The 19725-nt window shown below is 36.5% G+C and overlaps 1 protein-coding gene across 1 annotated transcript in view; it reads right to left on the bottom strand.

Moving 5' to 3' along the window:
- The window catches only part of OTOGL (otogelin like), a 145092-nt gene that overhangs the window by 74211 nt on the left and 51156 nt on the right, over window positions 1–19725 (bottom strand). Inside the window, 8 exon segments of the mRNA XM_039235570.1 lie at window positions 2408–2546; window positions 3303–3410; window positions 7449–7611; window positions 9192–9244; window positions 11876–11950; window positions 13030–13195; window positions 15464–15673; window positions 19027–19151. Of these exon segments, the coding sequence (XP_039091501.1) occupies window positions 2408–2546; window positions 3303–3410; window positions 7449–7611; window positions 9192–9244; window positions 11876–11950; window positions 13030–13195; window positions 15464–15673; window positions 19027–19151 (1039 nt within the window).

Below are 19725 nucleotides of genomic sequence, written 5' to 3'. Positions count from 1 at the left end.
AGACCAGATATATTATACTAATTACTAGTAAAAGTCCAAGTTATCTTTCTGCCTCTGACCCCTTTGTCTTAGCATGGGTGTCATACAAACAATATAAATGAAAACTGCCCTTGCAAGACAAACCACACTAAAAGCCTCATTTCAGGGAATAAAAGTGATCCGCTTAGAGATGGTTAAAACATGCAAATGATTACCATCTAAAGAGAATTTTAAATTGACTGCCCATATCCTGAGTTTGAAACTTTAAGAAAGATTTAGAATAGTTTTCCTTTTATGGGACTAATCTGGAAATAAATATTAGAGACGATCAGAGTTTGCTAAACAGGAAGTCAGTCAAAAACATCAAAAGCTTTCTTTTAAGTTTATTTGAAAGAGAGAGAGAGAGAGAGAGAATCTCAAGGATGCTCTGCTCTGTTAGCACAGAGCCAGACGCTGGGCTCAGACTCATGAACCACCATGACCTGAGCCAAAATCAAGAGTCAGATGCTTGACTGACTGAGCCACCCAGGCAACCCAGTTTTTCTTGTCTTTAAATACCAAATTAAATACAGTAAAAGTCACATTCTGAAGTCTATTTTTTATAAACACTTTCTTTAAAAAAAAAAAACATTGTCAGTGTAAAAAAAAATACTGCTTTTGTTGAAAAAAAGACACATATAATTCTAGGACTTGAAAATTTAGACTTTTAATATTCTTCATATCTTAATCTTACTACATGAGCCCTAATGACAGATCTTGATCCAGATATTAAATTAGGGACCTAAATTTCATTGCTTACTAAAAGATTAGAAGCACGTCTCCTATGACATATCTTCTTATATAGAGACAGACATATCTTATTAAAATTTGAAACTGAACATGAGGTATTGATTTTTAACAGAAAGATATAAGAGCAAATTAAAGTGATGACAGGAAATCAGGTTTTAAAAGTCTAAAAGCCAAACTTTAATGGCTCTTACCTGAAAAAAATGGAATGGTACTGGTATAGTGCAGAGTCAGTAAAAGGAAAGGAGAGGAGAGGAGAGGAAAGGGAAGAAGAAAAGAGAAAAAGAAAAGAAAAGAAAAGAAAAGAAAAGAAAAGAAAAGAAAAGAAAAGAAAAGAAGAGAAAAGAAGAGAAAAGAAAAGAAAAGAAAAGAAAAGAAAAGAAAAAAGAAAGAAAAGGCTGCTAGAGCCATTCAGCATCAAACATAAGGACATACTTTCATTTTACCAGGAATAAGAGTTGAGACAAATATTCTACTTCAAATGCTTTCTGTACAATCATTATTTTAAAATAGATGGGTAAACACTATGATTTCTCTACTGTGAAGACAAATGAGAGGTTACAAAAAAGCCAGGCAGAGTATACAGCTCAAATCAGTAGTTAGTAACAGTTCACCAAACGCCTACCTAGCATTTTGTAAAATGACTTTGGGAGGGAGAAAGAAATGTAAGGCATGATCCCAGTCTTCTCAAGTTTAGAATTTGGATCTACTCTTTAAGAAACTTAGAATTGCTCATAATGGAGGCTGACTATTTCTCAAATGGGAAATTTAATCGTTTAAAGCATAAGCAGGAGTTGTTTAAGTTTGGAGCGCTTTCGATTTTACTGTTCGTTTTCTATTTAATAGAACTAATACAAAATAGAAATGTGCCTACTTTGCTGACATATGCTTAAAAGAACAGGGTCACACACAAACCTCTAATAACATAAAAGCCTTACCCAGGGGGAAAAATATGCATTCAAAATAATCACAAGTTACCTTGCTGGAAGAAAATATGTTATTTTGTTTATTCTCATACAGCTTCTTTCTAAAGCTTACATTTTACATTTAGAAATTTAATTCTGGGATCAGTGAGTTCTAAATAAAATTCAGGTATAAAGGAAATCTAAATGCATTAAACATGAGATTAAGAATTTTATCAGATATGCAAAGCCCAGGGTTTACTGCAGGATAGCATCAAGATAACATGTCTAAAGTTAAGAATAATGTCTCTTTATTGCTATAACCATAAACAACACATATTGTTCAATGCTGGTTTGATGTCTTATACTTACATTTGCCAAACTAAGCCAATAAAAATAAAGATGGCTGACATTTATGGAGCACTTACTATATACCCAGCACTATCTAAGAGCTTTACATACATTTATCTTATTTAATCCTAAGAACCATCCCAGGAGACAGGTACAATTATTATCTCCATTTTACAAATGACAAACCTGAAGCACAGAAAGTTTAAGAATTAGCCCAACACCTATAAGGAATAAACCTTAAGAATGAGTCAAGGAAATGTTTTAAATTGCTATAACTTTTGTAGGTTTTTAAAATGACCTTTGGCTTTGATATATCATGTAGTAGCACACTTGGTTTTCACATGAAGTCTTCACACAAGTGCAAACAAAAGTACATAGTTGTGACATACCTTTATCAAAAACACTTGGCAATCACTGATATAGTCATATTCCAGTCCATCAAACGAATGATAATGCCGGTCCCCATATATTGTGCACACTGCTGGGCATGGATAATATGTGCAATTGAACATTCCTCTTCGACAGACACTATCAAAAGAGAATACCAGTTATCTTTCTAAGACATTGGGCTCTAATTAATGTTTTTCAAGCAGTATAAACACTGTAAGGTTTATAGTCAAGAACATTCACTGAGCCAGTAGCCCTTACAAATATTGCCAGTTGGCTCGATAACATTGATTACACTGACAAATTAGGCCTTTATTTATCATTTTGCTTAAATATATTCTCAGACACCACAACCAAGCCTAAAAATTGTGCTTGGGCCACCTGAAAACAGATGCTGAGTGAAAATTAAATATACTCCTGATGGTAGCAAAAAAGCCCACAATGCCATCTCCTGTATTTGGATCAGTTTGAATACATTATACATGATATTGTTCAGGAGCTTGGAATTTGTTTTCCACATTTTAAGGAAACTTTATTTCAGTTTTATCTTGTGGTATTGTTTTGGCTTATTTCCAAACAGAAAACCTTCCATTATATGTGATCTTCTCTTTGGAACATCTATTACTTTCCTACAAACTTGAGATATTTTTTCTAGTTAAATTTCCCAACTTTCACATTTCACAGTTTTCTTTTCTGGAAACAAATATGCCCAAAATTAATGGTATGATTCCCTTGTAGATAGTAACTCTTTGTCAACTCCTGTATGATTTTAAAATCTTATTTGCTCCAGCTTGATTTGTTTTGTTGCTGAAGTCAGCCACATTAAGTAAATACAAGATGATGGAAACGAATACAATTGTTTAGGAAAAACATTGTGAAATAAATGGATCTCATTACCAGGTATAACATGGTGTAGCAATCACTTCTCCTGAGAGGTACTCCCAATCTTTCCAGATGCATGGACAGCTTTCAGGAACATAACACTTTCCTTTGTGCTCTGCCATTCTTCCCAGTGAAGAAGTAAATGCTAGTTAGTATAAACTACTAATTTCAGTTTTAAAAAAATCAATAATCTCGTCACATTTTCAACACCATCTATGTTAATTACAGCTGCCACAGGCATGTTCTATCTGACCTATGAAGAGGTGAGATCTAATCTTTCTCTCCCTCTTTCTCACACAGTACGTTGCCTATCATAGTAGTAAATAAAACGCCAGGCAACGGTCACCTAGGTGGCTCAGTCGGTTGGGCGTCCGACTTCGGCTCAGGTCATAATCTCACGGTTCGTGGGTTCGAGCCCTGTGTCGGGCTCTGTGCTGACAGCTAGCTCAGAGCCTGGAGCCTGCTTCAGATTCTGTGTCTCCCTCTCTCTCTGACCCTCCCCTGTTCAAGCTGTCTCTCTCTCTCTCTCTCTCTCTCTCAGAAATAAAAAAAAAAATTTTAAAAAAATGCCAGGCAAGTGATTGGATGCAATATTTTAAACTTTTTGTTATTGCTTAGCAGCATAAAACAGAAACAGAAGCTTAAATTTCCGGTTACAGTGATCTATTCTGAAAACAACATTTAAAGAATAAGTGAGGCTTTTTTAAAATCAATATTTGCTACTTCAAAGAAAAAAACTGTGAGGCCTACAATTTTTCAGTAAAATGGTAAGTTATGAGATAGATAACATTTTCTGTTACAGGATGGAGAGTAATCAAAAGCTCCTTATGGAAGTGCTTAAACTTAAAAGCATGAGAATTTAGTTAAGATGTGTTTTGAATAAAAAGCATTGTATCAAATGTTTCACATTCTTGGTTATTAACATAACAACTTTTGATTGCTGGTTTCCTTTGATGTGCTATTTCCTTCTTGAAAGATTATCCCATAAAAAAGTATCTTGAACTATCTATGAAATATAAAATTAAATCTCATAATCTCAAAGGAGAATTAACTTAGGTGTATTTTCAAAATATTTTGATATGAAAATGAAATAAATGCATATTATATATGATATATACTGCAATACCCTTAATATAAATATATACATATATTTTTCAATATTCGTAAAATCTTTTCTCAAGAATTTATGTCATAAACAATAATAAAATACTACTAATAAACTTTAAACTATAATAATATAACTATATAATAGTAATTTAAGGGGCACCTGGGTGGCTCATCTGACTCTTGATTTCGGCTCAAGTCATGATCTCACAGTCGTGAGCTTGAGATTTGAGCATGCAGTCTGCTTGAGATTCCCTCTCCCCCTTCCTCTGCTCCCACCCCTCACACAAGCTCACGCACGCTCTCTATCAAAAATAAATAAATAAATAAAGCAAACTAATAAAAATAAGTAACTAAAAAAATAAGTAACTACTAAAAACAGACAAAATATATTAAGCTTTTTTCTGAATTTGCTTTAAAATGTTATAATTCAATGCTATCAAAATTAACCTAGAAGTCAGGAATCCTGAATTCTTGCTTCTTCTCTCAAATAGAAATGATGCCATATGTTTCCTTCTCTGCTTTCCCTCACATCTCTTCTAGCACAGAACTGTAACTCCTTATTCAATGTTCAAACTCCACTGGGGGGAACCATGAGTATTTTGATGATTGCATCCTAATGTCGAGCATATAGCAGGTGTTGAGTGAAGGTGAATACATGAACCTACCTCCATAAATGCTGCATTATTTCATTTAGGTTTCTCCCTGCAGACAACAGTGTCCTACAGTCTGCATTTTCTCAGCTCAACCCTCTCAAACTTCTAACCACTTTCCTTGGGCATTGCCATGTCTCCTCTGTCTGGAAAACCCTTCTCCTCCCTTGCTCCTCCTGAAAAACTTCTCACTGTTTAAGACTCGGTTTAGTGCAGTCTTTTATGTCCCACACTCCCTATACATAGAAATTTGTAAAAACCTTTAATGCAAGTACTTCATTAAATATCTTGCAAAGATAATAAAATCAACAGCACAAACTAATATTTTTGAGTGCTTACTATGGCCCAGACATTGTTCTAACTACTTTACATATAGCACTAACTCAAACTAATCCTAGTGACAATCCTGTAGGTAGATTCTGTTGTTATCGTATAAATATATTTTAGTAGTGTCCTCCTCCACACAGTAGCTCACCAATACTGTGGTGTCCCACACATGAGTACCTTATAACGGTATACTGCACATACTCCACCCCCATGAAATAGACATTTGTATATACATTTTAAAAAGAGGAAACTGAGATTCCAAGTGGTTAAGTCACTTAACCTGAGATACTCCAGCCAATAAGGTGAGCCAATATTTGAACCTATTTCTGTATGACTCTTTCCACTCGATTGCTTTCTATTTCTTTAATCCATAGATATTTCTAAACTGAGGTCTGAGGATCTCTCAGACTAAATAAACTCCTGTCACTCTAAGGAGCTCCATCAAAACTGGGGAGGCCAGGTTTATTGTCCTAAAATAAGCCAGCCAAGATCATATGGAAGATAATCCAAATTATATGGCCATGAATAACTTTATAACAGAAGGCTCTATGTGATAAAATTACTTCCAAACCAGTCAGAGTTCTCTTACTTAGTTCCAACTATATTTACTTCAATATAATAAGACAGGTGGGAGAAAATGTCTTTAGTTTTTGCAATGAAATTAGACAAATAAATAAATATATCATTGTTGAACTAAAAGTCAAAGGTGACAGTAAATAGATTTTTTTAAATAATAGCATCAACTGCAAGCATATGAAACAAAATTAGGATGCAGCTTTATCTAATCATCCATGCATCCTTGAGTCACAATCAAATCAAATAAATGAAGCAATGTTGTAGGTTTCAATTATTTTACCATAATAAAGGTTATATTTCCTTTGTCCTTTTCACCAAACTGTCTTCCTCACTCATCTGCTCTATGAATTGATTTCTACCTGCCTTTATTTTCCCATGCATGGCATTCTTTCAACCTCCTATGTATTTCCTTTCTAAGAGATTGGTACAGTCCCAAGTCACTTGACTCTTTTAACCATTCCAGATGGGGACCATTTAGACAAATGCAATTCTCTTGAGAAACAGACCACAAAACTTCTTTCTTCCTCGCTCATGGTTTGTATGAACTGAGCCCCGGAATCCCTCTGTGTGAGTATATTCACCAAGGAAGAATGGGTGACCTGTTTGCCTCAGGTGGCCTCTCTCTGTACACTGCCTCCATTCACTACCAGAAGAGGAAAGGCCAGGGAGACCAGATGTTATATGTGCCTGTGAAGAAGCTGATAGCTGCCAGATTCTGTATTTGCTTTCCCAGTGTATAAGGCATTACTGCTACTAAAGAAATTGACAAAGGTAGTAGTCAACTATTCTGCCATAAGGTAGTAACTCATATTTATTGAATACACATGCACACACACATGCACACACACAACACACACACACATACACACACACACACACACACACACACTGTAGTTCACAAAGCTACAGGCTTAAAAGAAACTTGCAGAATAATCAGTCAACCAACATCAGCAGAATGGGGATTTGAACTCCAGTGTGTTTGAAGCCAGAGTTACCCCTATGTAGCCTCAACACACCACTTTCTATAACATTCATCAAATAAAACATTAGCATCACTATTATAACTTAGCTTCAACAACATTAACAGCACAACAGACTATACAAAAGATATGCTCTTGAAGTATTTTGTATGGACAATGGGTCACTATCACTTCCCCAAAATTGCAGTTAAACCAGGAGATAAATGCCAAGTCCATCCTGATATGAATTCTCTCCTAGATTCTTTGTATTACTTTAATAATAACGTATATATAACATATACGTGACCTACTGAATCATTTGTTATATGTTGTATGTAATATTTCAAAAAGAACATTTGTGATCTATTACATGAGTATAGGGAAATAATTACAATAGTCTTCAAATTACCAGCTCAAAGTTAACCACCAAGCCGAACAACAATTTTAGCTGTTTACAAATAATGTTTTTAAGAGCTCTTGCATTTTCTGTCAAATCCTGAATGCTCTATTTTTTTTTTTTTTTTTCTAAAAAAGAGGCTTACCCTGGAGCACAAACACAACCACTTATACAGGGTGACGATGGGGCGCAAGTGAAGTTCATGGCCAGGTTTGCACACGTAGTCTCACAATTTACACCACCCGCTGGCAATTCAGGGTCAGGAAATCTGCAGTCAAAATACACTTTTCCCTCAGGACAGGCAGGAACTTTAGAGAAAAAGGAACACATAAGATACCCTTAGCACTGTATTTGCTTCATAGACAAATAACCATACTGACATCCATTTGTCATCAAATCAGGTTTCACCATAAAGTATCTTACCGATTACTATTAGATGATGCTCTGACTCTGTAATGTTTGCTTGAGGAGCTTACAAACCTTGTCTAGGAAGATTCTCTTTTGTCTCCTAAGTGTCTAAAACCTGTTTTCAGTTTGAAAACCTTAACTGCCTTCCCCAAAGCAATAACGAAACAACTATTATATAACTTTCTGAGGTCAAGAAACAGGGTATTTTGATTAATCCAAACATACATTTTCAATTTTGGAGGGACTGGTAACATAATATACTGAAGCTCTTACAAAGCCATGTATTTACAATGAACACATAATACTTTTAGATCTTGCTTTACCTCTGAGTCATTATTTATGTAAGTCCTCACTATACTGTAGAAGTGCAGAAGCAGACATAATTATAGACAGGGCAGGGGCTACATATTCTTCCACAAAGCTTTTGGGCTCAGAGGGATTAAATAAGCTCCCTTTTCTGGGGCCAATGAGATCAAATCTTGTGCATTCCTCTGTGAGAAGTCTGGCCACCTGGATTTTCCCCTCTTTATTCTAAGTCACACTGAAGCAAATGGGACAGGAAAAGGAGGGCCCAGTTGCTACTGAGTATGTGTGGTCCATGAACATAGCCTGTATAGAAGCCTAGATAGCTTGAATCCTTATCATAAAGCAAATCCAGTGCCTATAAATCGAAGCTAATTCATAATAGAATATACAAGACCATGCAAATAACAAAACAATAGATTCATTTTTATCAGTCTAGGCTCTATATATTAAAAGCAATGAAAGCAGTGTTGTTAATGATTTCCCTAGAATTTCTGAACAATAACTAAAAATTTGAGGCATTATGATGAAAATAAATAATATATAGGGTGCTCTAATATATAGGATTTTCAGGAATGATATGCAAGTGTAAAATGTCATTCTAAGGAGAGATGGCAGTAGATGTTATTTTAGAATCCACTATTAATTAATGGCTGTTAGTCCTAGAGTCCAAGAACCAGTGGCAATGACACTACCTTGGTCATAAACAGAGAGGTAGAGTCTCAGACATCATCCCTGACCTGCTGGATCAGAATTAATGTTTTATCAAGGTTCCCAGGTGATTGTGCACACATTAAATCTGAGAAGTCCTGGCCTAGAGTAGTTTTCCAACCATTGCCCTACAAGTGAGTTCCAACAGGTGCCTGAATACATATTCCTAAAGCTCTCCATGCACCTGACGTGGTTCTGGGGTAGGCAGCGTCTAAGCAACATCCCCTAGGTCGATCAGCTCTACCCCACAGGAGCCTTGCAAACTCACCCCAGGATGTCCTACAATTATTATCATTATGGAAGTGAAAAAGTTAGGAAGCACTGGAGCATCATATTGAGAAATAACACCAAGACTATATTCATGCACATTGGCAAGGAGGGCTGTGATGGATTTATGATTCCCAGAAAAATGGCAGCAGTATTGGAACTGCATTCTCTTTAAGGAGAACAGCTACCTAGATCTTACCAGTAGAGGGCGTTGCTGGCTCATCACATTTCACAGTCCCATTTGAACACTGGCTAGTAGAAGCAAACAAATAATCATGAAGGCACAAAGTTTTTTCTGTATATCAAAAACAATCCAGTAAGTGTTTGGCTTAAGTCCAGTTTGAAGAGAGCTATTTCAGTTCAATGTTTATCAAACATGTATGTGAGGGGCGCTACAATAGGCATGGGGGATACAAAAACCAAAATTCATAGACTTTACCCAAGTGCTTATGTTCTAGTAAGAAAGGAAGACATATAAAGAATTTATGCAGTGTGACATATGCAACATGGAAATATGTTTAAGATACAAAAGTAAAGCACAGAAAAATGTCTTAAAATTTTTGGCAACTGACATCAAGACAGTCAGAGAAGGTAAAATCTGGACAGTTTTAAAGAATGGATGGACGTTATGATACGAATCAAACAGGAAGGCTATGGCACTCAGAGAATATGTGGTACAAAGCCTCATGTGGTGGACAGTGTTCTGTGTAACAAAGTAAGACGTAAGAAGTGACAGGAGATATAGATGGCAAAGAGGCAAAGGCCAGATCCATAAAGACGCTAAGACTTTATCCCGGAGACCTTACATAGAAAAGTAATGTGTTTGGTTCTGATTTTAGAAATCTCATTCTGGCAGCAGTGTTGAAGATAGAGGGGAGTCACATTTTCCTTGAAAATTATGATCTAGAAGCACCCAGGTGGCTCAGTCGGTTAAGCATCTGACTTCGGCTCAGGTCATGATCTCGCGGTTCGTGAGTTCAAGCCCTGCATCAGGCTCCGTGCTGACAGCTCAGAGCCTGGAGCCTGCTTCTGATTCTGTGTCTCCCTCTGTCTCTGCCCCTCTCCTGCTGGTACACTCTCTCTTTATCTCTCACAGAAATAAACATTAAATATTTTATTTAAAAAGAAATCAAGAAAGGATACAACACATCAGTTCTCAATAACTACAGCATAGACAGTTTTTACTTCAGCTCTGGACCAGCTCATGTATTCTATATTTGAGCCCAGATGAAGAAGCGGACTAACATACGGTGCCATATCACATGAAAAGTATGCTTATGCGTCATGTAACACTGAGATGACAACAGAGCTATGATTTACTCACAACTGTGCGTGACAGAGAGGAGATGAGACGGACAGATCTCAGGGCACAGTTTCAGGTCTTACATGTCATGCTTTTTCTGGGACATAGGCTTTTCGAGAGGAGTGGTACATGAGGTCACTGCACTAATGGAATTCTTTTTTTCTTATTGAGGTGGAATGGTTCCTTCGCTTTTGCCAAGTTTACTTAAATAAACCCAATTACATTAAATTCTAAAGAGAGATAACACCGAGGTAAAATGGAAGGGGGCAAGACTAAAGTAAAGGTAAGAAAACCGGGTGGCAATGTCCAGAGAAGAGACAGTGAGAGACATTGCAAGGAAGTAGTGATGGGAATGAGGGAATGGATTTCACCCATATCCATAAAGTAAAAAGCCCACTGTGGTTGGGGGCTACTGGCTGGGAATATTGAGCTGGAGGAAGAAGTCAAAAATGACCCCCAAGTTTCTAGTTTGGGAAACTGGCTAGTAGCACAACCTATGAGAGAAAGACGCAAGAGCAGGGTGCCTTTGTGTCTTGATTGAGCTGTGGTAGGAAGGGAAATGGAGATAACAATAAAGGTAAATTGACCCTAAACACTGATCTGCCATAAATACAAAATAAGCTGCTGAGCAAATGGTCAGTAGGCCAAGCACCTGAGAGTCAGGTTTCCCAGAATTGAAGATCGGCTTTATTCCCAAGTTGCTTAACTGCTTGGGCATCATTTTCCTTACCTGTACCCTGGGGCTAAAGCAACAGTGCCTATCTCTTAGGGGCACAGTGATGAGTGTCTTAGTAATAGACACAAGACTTGTAGAACGGCACCAGGACTATAGAAATGGCCAGATAACATTAGTACTATCATTGCTGTTACTATTATCTACTGTCAGTTGTCCCTCTGGTGCCACTAAAAGAGGAAGTTGGATGAAAATCAGTGTGGACTGCTGCATGGACGTGTCCATATTTTCAACCAACAGGTTACACTAGGAAAGAGTGTTAGCCATGAGTAAGTGTTATCTCACTAGGGTCAATGTCACTAGGGAAGGGGTCACTGACTCCAGTGTACGATGGGGTTCAGTCCAACTGAAACCTCTCACCAACTTGCAGTGCTTCTGTCTGAGAAGCAAATTAATGAAAGGGCTTCCATTTTGCTGCATGACACTTCCACTCATAACTGTTTTCTGCAGTTATGAACATAAGGCTTGGGCACTCCATGCTGAAATGTAAGAAAGATATGGCTGAGGGGCACCTGGGTGGCTCAGTTGGTTAAGTGTCCGACCTCAACTCAGGTCATGGTCTCATGGTTGCTGGGTTCAAGCCCTCCGTCAGGCTCTGTGCAGACAGCTCAGAGCCTGAAGCATGTTTCTGTCTCCCTCACTCTCGGCCCTCCCCTGCTTGTACTCTGTCTCTCTCTTTCAAAAATAAAAATAAAACATTAAAAATTTTTTAAACTTAAATATATGGCTTAAAAGGCCACATTAAACTTATCTGTATATTTGAAGTTACAGAAGTCACATTTAAAGTTTTGATTAAAAAATTGTATCAGTACATGTTGCCAAGTACATCCCCATCATTGAAATCTACCATAAGCCCGACGGTGTTGGGATGAGCTCTCCAGGTTGATAAACGCTGCCCCTATAGTGACACCGGCAGTGAAATCTGTAATAATAATTAAAAAAAAGTTAATGAAATAGGATATAAATTAAAGAAAAAACAACACTAAAATTGGGGCGCCTGGGTGGCTCAGTCGGTTAAGTGTCCGACTTCAGCTCATGATCTCACAGTTTGTGGGTTTGAGCCCCACATCCGGCTCTGTGCTGACAGCTCAGAGCCTGGAACCTGCTTCAGATTCTGTGTTTCCCTCTCTCTCTGCCCCTCTCCCACTTGTGCTGTGTGTCTTTCTCTCAAAAAATGAATAAACATTAAAAAAACTTTTTAAAAAACACTAAAATCAAGCAGACCTTATGCTCTGAATTGGTAACTCTGAGGCACACTCTAAAAATGACATTATTCTATGAAGCACACTCTAAAGATGATATTATTCTATGAGGCACACTCTAAAGATGACATTATTCTATGAGCCTGCATGCCATTCCGTTCTATGAATGGTAGGAGCCGGTTACATGTGGAGTCCTGTGTACCTTCAGATTGTGTTTTATGTAATACAAATTCTGTAACGTGTTAGTCACAGTACAGATTGTGTTGTTTTTGTCACAAAAAAAAGTCCCTGAATGAACTTCAGAGAAATACAACAGATATATCATTTCAGCCCATAGGACAAAAGCCTAGATCTCACATGAGAACTGAAGAATTTCTGAATCCTGATAGACAGTCCAATCTCGCTCCTAAAATTTGTCACATGGCAGTGAAAGAAACCTTGTTATTAATTTTGATATGGATAAAACAAGTAGAAATGTGAACCATCATATTCCTTAGCTCTTCCTACATCTGTTTGTTAACATGTACAGTGTTAAAAATAAGGAAATAAAGGTAAAGACATTAAGAAACATTAATGAAACAGCTCACATGCAGACCTTTGCATATATGGACACTTATTTTAGGGAAAAAGTGGCTGTTCAATAATGGAGAAAATTTTTTTTCCAGTAAATGCTGCTGAGTCAATTACATTTGAAAAAAAAAAAAGAGAAAGAAATGAAGCAAGTGTGAAACTCCACTTAACCTGTAAGGAAAAAGGAGAGAGAAACATTGGATCCTACCCATGCATTCTGGTAACTTACATGGGCACGCAAAAGCTAAGCGTGTCTTCATAGTATTTGCCTTCAGGACAGTTGCAGCCCTCTGCACAGTCGTCATTACACCGCTCTGGGGCAGCGAGAGACGTGCAGGAGCGGCGACAGAAGGAAGAGCAGTGATGGTACAGCATGCCCTTCTGACACACAACCCCTAGGACGAAGGAGTATGAGTTGAGAAGAATTGCCACAGTGTACAGAGACATTTACACTGGGCTCTAGGTCTGTGATAGACATAAGTCATGAAAAACAAAGATATGTTACATCAATAAGCCTAGAACATCATAGAGTCTGTAACAGAAACAATAAACAAGAAAATAGATGAATAAACAAATAAATGAATAAATAAAATGGTTACAGTTGACATTTGAATGACACAGGTTTGAACTCTCTGGGTTTGTCTATCTACACTTGGATTTTTTTCAACAAATACAGAACTGTAGTAAATGTATTTTCTCTTCTTTACGATTTTAACATTCCTTGCTCTAGCTTACTTTATTGTAAGAATATAGTATATAATACACAAAGTGTGTGTTTATTGGCTGTTTATATTATTAATAAGACTTCTAGGTAATACCATATTTTTAAAATATTTTAGGTATTTTACATGTCCAAATAGCCTTCCTGTCTTCACATTTTAAATCTATTCACTGCTATATTGACATGATCTTGTTTATAACATTATTAAACCTAAGTAAACTGTAAGTCTCCTCCAAATAAGGCAAAACTTGACTTACCTGACCCATACTCATAGCTTTTACTTTTCACTTTCTGAATCATGTTCATACTTTTTTTCTAAATCTTTCTAATTTCTCTTTAGACCAAACCAAAATTATTTTAGGCAAACTAAAATAATCTAAAAACACACTTTTAAAAACAAAACCTAGAAAATGTTGGATAAAACATAACTGAAATTACATTAAGTATATAACTGATCTTGTAAGGGAAACAATGGGGGAGGGGTCATCTCCCCAGGTACCACATGAGGAGAGGGAAATAAAATCAAAATTTAGAGGAAAGAAAGGGAGAACAGGTCCAGGTAATCTTGAACCTTACATTTAACTCATGTGGGAAAGGAAAATGAGAGTTGATCCTTCACAAAGCAAGGAAGGAACCAGGAGAACTTTAACTTGGAATCTCAGAAAAGCTCCATCCTCAGCTGAGAGATGTACTCCAGCAGAGATCAGCAAACTTTCTATAAATGGCCAAATGGTAAATGTCCTCAGCTTTGCAGGCCATACAATCTCTGTCACAGCTATTCAACTCTGCTCTTATAGCTCAAAAGTAGCCATAGACAATGTATAAACCTATGGGCAATAGACTTTATTTATAAAACCATAGAAAACTCTAACGGTATCATTTGCCAACTCTCAGGACTAGAAGAAATCTGATCATAGTACAAGAAGATGCCAGAAAACCTTCTCTAATTCTGTGGGACCTGTAATGAAATAAAGTATCCTCTGAGAAATCAAATCCCAGATTTACATCCTGTGCAATATGGCATAGGAATTCACATTACTTTTATATCAACATTATTTTTGTCTTAGAAAACCCAAGCTGGGAAATTAATATCAAAACTGCCAGCTTACTCCTGTACTGATAAGAAAAGTTTTATCAAACATTTAGGGAGAGGCGGTGGAGAAAGTGACGCTCCTAAAATCCAGGTCATAAAAGATACTAGAAGGGGCAAGGTAAGGGGTGGCCCTAAGATTAACTCATAAAAAAAATAATAATAATACAGAACACATAAAGAAAGGAAACAGTTAGGGCACCTGGATGGCTCAGTTGGTAAAGCATCTGACTTGATTTCAGCTCAGGTCATGATCTCATGGTTCATGAGTTTAAGCCCTTTATCAGGATCCACACTGACAGCACTCAGAGTGCAGAACCTGCTTGGGATTCTCTCTCTCTCTCTCTCTGACTCTCATAAGTAAGTAAATAAATAAATAACTTTAAAAGAAAAAGAAACAATCTACCATGAATGAGACAACACCAAAACCATGAGACTGAACTTGAGATAATTACCTGTAGTGTAACTTACCTATTTAACTACAAATCACCTGTGTCACCATATTACATAATGCTTTTCCATACTACCCAATACTTAGATATGACATTTCTATGATAAATTTTTTTAATTTTTCACATTATTTATGTGGCATACCGCCAACCATGCAGTTACATCTCTAATATTGCTTATATTAAAAATGGTAAACAAAATTATTGGTGTCTTATCCAATATACCTCCAACTTTAAGAAATGAAGTATTTCATTTGTTTTTCATGTTTGCACACTATACTGATATTTCAAATATCTTAGGCAACAATGACCTTTCTTTAAAAAAAAAACCATGGTAATTACAAACAAAAAAATCTCTAAAGTGTCGTCTGATCATCTTTATCTTTGCCATTATCATACTCACCACAGAATGAAATCTGAGCTCTGAAATCGATAATGATGCCACGCTGGCCACAGAGGTAGGCATAGTGGGCAAGAGCATTGCATAGACAGGCACTTCCACACTTGCATGCATCATGGCGGCACAGCTGATAGTACAGCCCAGGGCTAATGTAGATGTGGCAAGGAGCAAAGAGCTCTTGGTGGATAACATCACAGTGTGCTGCGTATCCAACTAACAGACAAAAACAAACAAACAAATAAATAAATACAACAAAAACATCAGCACCTCATTTACTAGTCTAGATCTTACCTCTAAGTACCAAATTCCAGAACTATCTAAGCATCTTGCTTTCCTAGAAATATACTGAATTGCCTATTATTTTCAACAAGAACCAATATTTTCCACTTATACTATTTTGTTGGTTTACCCTTACTTATAGTAATATTGATGCCAGCACTTAATCTATATTTAATAATCCTTTAGCAAAATATATATATTGTGCTATACCTGAGTAATATGAGTTACAGAAGGGTCAATAGAAATGGCCACAATCACTGCATTGCCTAAGGATCATCATAGAAAATCACCCCAATTCTGCTATAAAAATTGGTGAGTATTGGAAGGCTTATCTCCAGACAGCCACACACAATAGTGGTGCCAGATTGTAGGTGCTATGGCAACTCCATGAAATACACAATTATCCAAAAAGGATTGGGAATCACCTCATTCCAATGAAGTCTCTGGGGTAAATGATAATGTGGCAGTTGCCATATAGTCATTGAATACAATGTCTGCACAAGACACAAAGGACAGAGCACAATGTCTGGCAATAATGTTTGATAAATGAATCTATGGATGCATGAATACATGAATAATGAATAGAAATTAGGGATCAGACCACATGCTAAAGGCTATGAAATATAACTACCAAGCCATTTTGGGAGGTCTATGTAATCACTTCTTGAAATCTATTGACTTTTCCCTTGAGAATGAACAAATAGAATTATAGGAGTAACCAAGTTTGACAAAACAATCTAGATCCCATCTTTCTAAAAAAAAAAAAAAAAACCTAAATCATCCATAAAAAAGAATGAAATCTTACCATGTACAATGACATGGATGGAACTAGAGAATATTATGCTAAGTGAAATAAGTCAGTTAGAGAAAGACAAATACCATATGCTTTTACTCTTAGGTGGAATTCAAGAAAAAAATTAATGAACACAGGGGCCAAAATAAGAGAGGTAAACCAAGAAACAGACTCTTAACTCTAGAGAACAAACTGAGGGTTACTGGAGGGGAGATGGGACAGGATGGGTTAAATAGGTGATGGGTATTAAGGAGGGCACTTGCTGTGATGAGCGCAACAACGGTGTTGTATGGAAGTGATGAATCACTAAATTCTACATCTGAAACTAATACTGCACTATATGTTAACTAACTGGAATTTAAAGGAAAAAAAAAAAAAACAAAAAAACACCTGAATGTATTTTGTTGCATATTTTAAATATTGCAAATTTCAATTTTGGCAAGGAAACACATGGTAATTGAGTACTATATTTTTGCATTGTATATGAAAAGAACTTAGACTATAACAGCATTCTGTTGGTATGCATTATTCTAATCCCCAAGAACACCAAAGCAAAACAATACATCAGTGGGGGCTTTTACTATGTGCCTTAAGGATCTGTAGAGCAAAAAAATATTCCTACTAACATTAAGTAAAAGGGTGATTCAGGAAGATCCTTATGAAAAATATCCTTCAGAATTATTGACTTTGTCTATTTTCTTTTCTCTGGGATGTTTATAAATTTACCTATTTGAAACTTTTGAAAATAAGTCATGACAAAGTTGAAGAAGGATAATATCTAAAATACATGTCATAGAAGACATGAGATAGGGTGATAAAAGTGATAAAATATATACAAAATAAAATGGCATGTAATAAGGGCGGTCATAAAGACAAGACCAGAGGGAAACTGAATTTGTCATTTGGACTCTACTCCAGCCTTTACATGTTTGTAAAAAAAAAAAAAAAAAATAGGGGCACCTGGGTGGCTCAGTCGGTTAAGCCTCTGACTTTGGCTCAGGTCATGATCTCGCGGTTCGTGGGTTCGAGCCCCGTGTCCGGCTCTGTGCTGACATCTAGCTCAGAGCCCGGAGCCTGTTTCAGATTCTGTGTCTCCCTGTCTCTCTCTGACCCTCCCCTGCTCACACTGTCTCTCTCTCTCTCTCTCTCTCAGAAATAAATAAAACATTTAAAAAACTTTTAAATAAATAAATAAAGTTGCTGCAATATCAAAGAGAGAATTGAGAAAGTTAGAAGCAAACTGAGCAAGACTATTAATAGAAATTTGAAGACAGAATAGGAGGAAAAGTATCATTAAATGGGAGTGAGATTAAAAGTATTGAATTATAGGGGCAACTGGTTGGTTCAGTTAAGTTCCTGACTCTTGATTTCAGCCTAGGTCATGATCTCACCCTTTGGTGAGATTGAGCCTTGCATTGGGCTCTGCACTGACAGTGTGGAGCCTGCTTGTAATTTTCTCTCTGTCTTTCTCAAAATAAATGAATAAACTTTTTTTCAAAAAATGTTGAATTATAGAGACTGCAAGACTTTGGCCTAAACCTCTTAGTATAGATAGAAAAAAATGACCATGGAAGTTAACAATGTTTTACAAGTTCAGAACCTAGCTTAGACAAAAAGCTAGCAGCACTGAAAGCATTATCATGTATTCTTTCTAGTACACCAAAACCATAAATTAATACTAAGGACCATATGATAATCAAAAGATTTCTCCCAAACAACCACTACAACATCCAGAAATTGTACTGGGTTCGTATGGGTACTCAAACAATATTAATAATGTATAAAAAATAACTACATAGAAACAACAAATTAGCCGAAACGATTAAAGGAACAAATTAAAATTATAAAAATGTTTATTTAACTATACATCCTAATTGTTCTCATAGTGATTTTGCAAAATATATGTATATAATAATACATCATTTTTTGTTGATTGGTGAAATAGGCTTTCACATGGTTTGCTGTGGCTTTAGTAAAAAATACAGGAAAAATTCTTGGCATTGTTTGTTGCACTGTCATTGCAAATTGGAACTCTGGAGCATGACTCTCTCAAATTGTTGTATACTTGATAGCACAGACTTCCCTGGATCACTGGCCCCTGCTTATGAAGCCATAGTAGGCTGTCTGAGTAAGACTGGTAATGTGATAGCAATAGACAGAAGAATCCACATGAGCTGTCACACTACAGAACTGGAGTCAAACATCACAAGACTATTAACAGCATCATTACAGTACTTCTGGAGATTCCCTTTAGAATTTAAAGAACCTGACATCTCCAGCCTCCATTTGTAAAGAATTTAGGGATTTAGGTGTAAACATCTAAAATAAGTAAATTTATGAATACAAACTAGGAAATAAAATAGTCATTTTCTGGAGTTCTTTATAAAAAATTACCTCGATTACATAAAGGGACATACCTAATTACCTACTTGTATCAGATGACAGCTATCCATGGAACTTTCCTGTAGGTTTACATGCAGGAAGAAAGACTTACTGTTTTGTTGATTAATGTTACAGGGGTCCACCACAGGAACATGAACAGGTGCAAAACAAGTGGAGGAAACTCTCCATGCATATGCGTGAAGTTGTGGGGTGCCTTCTATCATGCCTGATGGAGACCTAGAAAGCAAAGATAACATGCATCTTAGTCTCTCCCATTCATTTCTTCATAGTCTTCAAATATTGAAAATGGAGAACACAACTTTTTTAATTTACAGAGAAAACTTAGAGCTTAAAATGTGCTATTTTTTAAAAAATATGCATGATACTAGCTTCTGATTATTAAGACTTTATAATGTGTCAAATTGTGGACATATATGGTTTTATTTAATAATCCCCTCAGCCTTGTGAAGAAAATATGATTCCCATTTTAAAGAGAAAGGAAAGCAGAAACTCATAGAAATGTTAACCTTCACCCAGCTGCTGAGTGTCAGAAACAAGATTCAAACCCCATTTCTCACCAACTTAAGGAAACATCATTCACACAACCAAATCATTAACGTGTGTGTGGTTTAGGGTGCATGGGGAGAGGTAAAGGTGGGTAGCTCACATGATGCTTTTAAGGTAAAGGCAAATGTCCCAAATATAAAGAGCCTATATTTCTGATTCAGTATTTCAATTTCCATTATGAGGACTGAAATACTGAGATTCCCTTCTGAAGTTAGGCAGACAAACCAAAAGACCATTGAGGGAA

This window comes from Hyaena hyaena, unplaced genomic scaffold (genome assembly GCF_003009895.1).
Source record: "Hyaena hyaena isolate Hyena2069 unplaced genomic scaffold, ASM300989v1 scaffold_99, whole genome shotgun sequence".
Lineage (NCBI taxonomy): Eukaryota > Metazoa > Chordata > Mammalia > Carnivora > Hyaenidae > Hyaena > Hyaena hyaena.
The sequence above is the reverse complement of the archived record's forward strand: the minus strand, read 5'-3'. Positions and strand labels throughout refer to the sequence as shown.